The sequence below is a fragment of the Ranitomeya imitator genome, chromosome 5 (assembly GCF_032444005.1).
Source record: "Ranitomeya imitator isolate aRanImi1 chromosome 5, aRanImi1.pri, whole genome shotgun sequence".
NCBI lineage: Eukaryota > Metazoa > Chordata > Amphibia > Anura > Dendrobatidae > Ranitomeya > Ranitomeya imitator.
The window spans coordinates 44992988-44997364 of NC_091286.1; the positions used below are offsets into that span (position 1 = coordinate 44992988).

A 4377-nucleotide genomic window follows, 5' to 3' on the forward strand; every position below is an offset into this window, starting at 1 on the left:
AGGGTCATTTCCCCCTGTGTCCTACATGTGCATTGTTGTGAGTCTCTGCATTGATGCTGGCAGTAGTTGGGGCTCTACACTTGCCCCTAGATCTCCATCGGAATGCAGAAAGGATCTTTAAGAAAAAGTTTGAATTCCTGACTGATTTTTCTTGTAGGAAGGCGGCTTAGGATAATTATTTCAGCTTTGCTGAGGGCAGATTAGCACAAGTCTGGCTGCAGCGTTTCAATACGCGTTGTACCATGCCCTTACAATGTGCCCATTGTCTGCTACTGTGTGTGAACCCATTCAATATATACACTTTTTAACACCAAGCAAAGTCCTGTCTAAATATACACAGTAAGGCTGGAAAGACTGCCATGACCCGTACAAATCTCTGTAAATCATACCGCCATAGCGGCACACACCTAACACTGCTACCACCTAATGATTAATAATAGCCACATACTGCAAAATATGGGATAACTGTATACAATAACATACAATAATCCTGGGGTTTACTAGTGTGTGTGTGTGTGTGTGTGTGTGTGATGTATATGTGTGTGTATATATATAAGTATGTGTGTATATATTCATGTATGTTTATATATTTGTGTGTGTGTGTGTGTGTGTGATATATGTGTGTGTGTGTGAGAGTGTGATATATATGTGTGTATATATATAAGTATGTGTGTATATATTCATGTATGTTTATATGTTTGTGTGTGTCAACATATATGCGTGTTTATATATGTGTGTGTGTGTGTTATATGTGTGTGTGTGTGATATATGTGTGTGAGTGTCTGATATATATGGGTACATATATATAAGTATGTGTGTGTATATATTCATGTGTGTTTATATATTTGTGTCTGAGTATATATGTGTATATATATGTGTGTGTGTATTTGTATGTGTGTATATATGTGTGTGAGTGTATATTTGTATATATATGAGTGTGTGTTTACATATATATATATATGTGTGTGTGTGTGTGTGTATGTATATATATAGAGAATTATCAACTATAGGGGTCAGTTTATTTTACATATCTACATAATCAAACATACACATATCAATCTATTCATACATGCACATTCATATCTCCACACCAACAAACACATGTTCACATTCATTTAAATACTCATAAATGTTCATCATCCAAACATACATATACACACTCTTATACATACTCGATATTAATGCACACATGCATAGATTCAGAACACACAAACACTTATGCACACAACTATCTAAACATGCACTAAATCATAATTGCCCTCAGACAAACACACATTAAACATACATATATATACACATATACACTGTGGGTGTATGAGAGTATGTGTGTTCATGTATGTAAATGTACATGTACACATACATTTACATATATGAAAACACACACACTCATACACCCACTGTATATATATATATATATATATATATATATATATATATATATATATATATATACACACCTCATACACCTACTGTACATTCGTTGACATATAAAGGACAAGTATGAGGGTCCACCAGGACCTTGCTGGCAGGTTGCTGAGGACTTGCTGGCAGCAGCCTGTAACTGCCCCAATTCAAAAGTTAATAAAGAAAGAATGTGAAGTGTTCCGATCTACACCCCCCTGGCAATGTGCTTTACCCTCCTCCTTGGCCAAGATGGGGATGGCAGCAGTGCCAGGTACAGAGTGCTGCCCACAGTCTGCTGCTAGGGTCACACCATGTGAGGATGCCTCTAATGATCTCATCTCTCCTTTATTCCCGGCACCATTAGTGCTCACATGGGCAGAATGAAGTGAAACTACGTGCAAATCATGTGTAAATCGTCTCAGTCAGAAGCCCTTTATTCCAACGTGTAGCCCAGCCTGGCCCATTTACTCCCTGCCCCCACCCCTGCTGGTCCCCCTTCCCCCCATATCTCCTTTAGCCTCGTTAAGATCACAATAATATTCCACCCACTAATTGCTCATCCCATTCAACAATCACATTATTTGATCCCTTATTTAGGGGCAGGGGAGTAACAGATTAGATAAACCTCCAGCAGCAGCACCAGCGGCACCATCAGCACCTCCTCCTCCTCCTCCTCCTCCTCCTCCCTGCCCTTCCCTCCTGCCCTCCTTCCTCCCTCCCTCATTTAGGGGAAGTGGTAGCTCGCATGACGTCGGAGGACATGATTGGCACACCTGACAGTGATTGGCAGTGTTGCCATGGAGACTTTAGAACGACACCTTGTAGACCAATAGAAAAGGGCTACAATGTTTCAATGCTGCACTCAGTGTGGAGATATTATGAGGCCGGTGTCATTATCAGGAGGCTGCTGCTGTTGCTGATGAGCGCTTGAATGTTTCTTTTTTATTTATTATTGTTATTATTATTATATCATTTCCTCCTTCTTCTCTGTGTGATCCTGCCTGATCTGCGGTCATTCCATGGTGTTCAGGTCTCCTTTAGAGCTCTATCCCACCCACTTCTTCCTGCCAAACTTCAGCAGTGAGCGCTCCCTGCTCCTGGCCACCACCAGCAGCAGCTCCAGAGCCCCCGAAGAGCTGTCCATGTTCCAGCTGCCCACCCTCAACTTCTCCCCGGAGCAAGTGGCCAGCGTATGCGAGACGCTGGAGGAGACGGGGGACATTGAGAGGCTGGGGAGGTTCCTGTGGTCCCTGCCTGTGGCCCCTGGTGCCTGTGAGGCCATCAACAAGCATGAGTCCATCCTCAGAGCTAGGGCTGTGGTGGCCTTCCACACAGGCAACTTCAGAGACCTCTACCACATCCTGGAGAACCACAAGTTCACGAAGGAGTCCCATGGAAAGCTGCAGGCCATGTGGCTGGAAGCCCACTATCAGGAAGCTGAGAAGCTCAGGGGGCGCCCCCTAGGACCGGTTGATAAATACAGGGTGAGAAAGAAGTTTCCTCTGCCCAGGACCATCTGGGATGGAGAGCAGAAAACCCATTGCTTCAAGGAGAGGACTCGCAGCCTCCTAAGGGAGTGGTATCTACAGGACCCTTACCCCAACCCAAGCAAGAAAAGGGAGCTGGCCCAGGCCACTGGACTCACACCCACCCAGGTGGGCAACTGGTTCAAAAACCGAAGGCAAAGAGACAGGGCAGCAGCAGCTAAAAACAGGTCAGTGCCCAGCAAATTGTATCACTGTTACTGGTGTCCCCCTGTAAACAATGCAAACACCCACTGCATTAAAGTGACCCTGGTAGAGATCACTCCTGCTCTAGATCACTCCTGCTGTAGATTACTCCTGCTATAGATCACTCCGGCTATAGATCACTCCTTCTATATAGATCACTCCTGCTATAGATCCCTCCTGCTATAGATCACTCCTTCTATATAGATCACTCCTGCTATAGATCACTCCTTCTATATAGATCACTCCTGCTGTAGATTACTCCTGCTATAGATCCCTCCTGCTATAGATCACTCCTTCTATATAGATCACTCCTGCTATAGATCACTCCTGCTATAGATCACTCCTGCTGTAGATTACTCCTGCTATAGATCACTCCTGCTATAGATCACTCCTGCTATAGATCACTCCTTCTATATAGATCACTCCTGCTATAGATCCCTCCTGCTATAGATCACTCCTTCTATATAGATCACTCCTGCTATAGATTACTCCTGCTGTAGATCACTCCTGCTCTAGATCCCTCCTGCTAAAGATCACTCCTTCTATATAGATCACTCCTTCTATATAGATCACTCCTGCTATAGATCACTCCTGCAATAGATCACCCCTGCTATAGATAGATCACCCCTGCTATAGATCACTCCTGCTGTAGATCACTCCTGCTATAGATCACTCCTGCCATATAGATCACTCCTGCTATAGATCACACCTGCTATAGATCACACTGCAAAGTACAACATGTAATTGATTATACACGCAAAATAATATAGATAGATACAAAAGAACACAGCAGCACATGTACATGAATCTAGGCCATGTGAAAACACAGACAAATATTCAATATGAATTATACTTCTCAAAAATATTTTTTCACAGAATTTTTTTCAAAATTTTTTTTTTACATAAAACTTACAGTTATTTATGAAATGAAGATTCTTAGCGCATAAATTGGCCAATTCATGTATGTATATATATATATATATATATATATATATATATATCACAGTCGAGTAAATATAGGAATACAGCGATAGGTATATTTGTGTGAATTTTAAGCACATAGATTCAGATGTAAATGAGCTGTTTGACATTTGACACAACACTTGGTGATATCACCCAGTGTTGTCTTCGGTTTTACATATCAATCAGATTTTCTATTTCTATGTAGTGGATTTATTCATCATATCAATATCCATCCATGTGTATCTATCTATCATCTATCTACCTAAACATACACATTTAT

At 41.8% G+C, this 4377-nt stretch overlaps 1 protein-coding gene across 1 annotated transcript in view; it reads left to right on the forward strand.

Moving 5' to 3' along the window:
* The first annotated feature begins 2262 nt into the window (after nucleotides 1–2262).
* SIX3 (SIX homeobox 3) overlaps nucleotides 2263–4377 on the forward strand; it is an 8453-nt gene continuing 6338 nt past the window's right edge. The window contains exon 1 of the mRNA XM_069768618.1: nucleotides 2263–3118. Within this exon, the coding sequence (XP_069624719.1) occupies nucleotides 2424–3118 (695 nt within the window). The 5' untranslated portion in view covers nucleotides 2263–2423. The remainder of the gene's footprint in view (nucleotides 3119–4377) is intronic.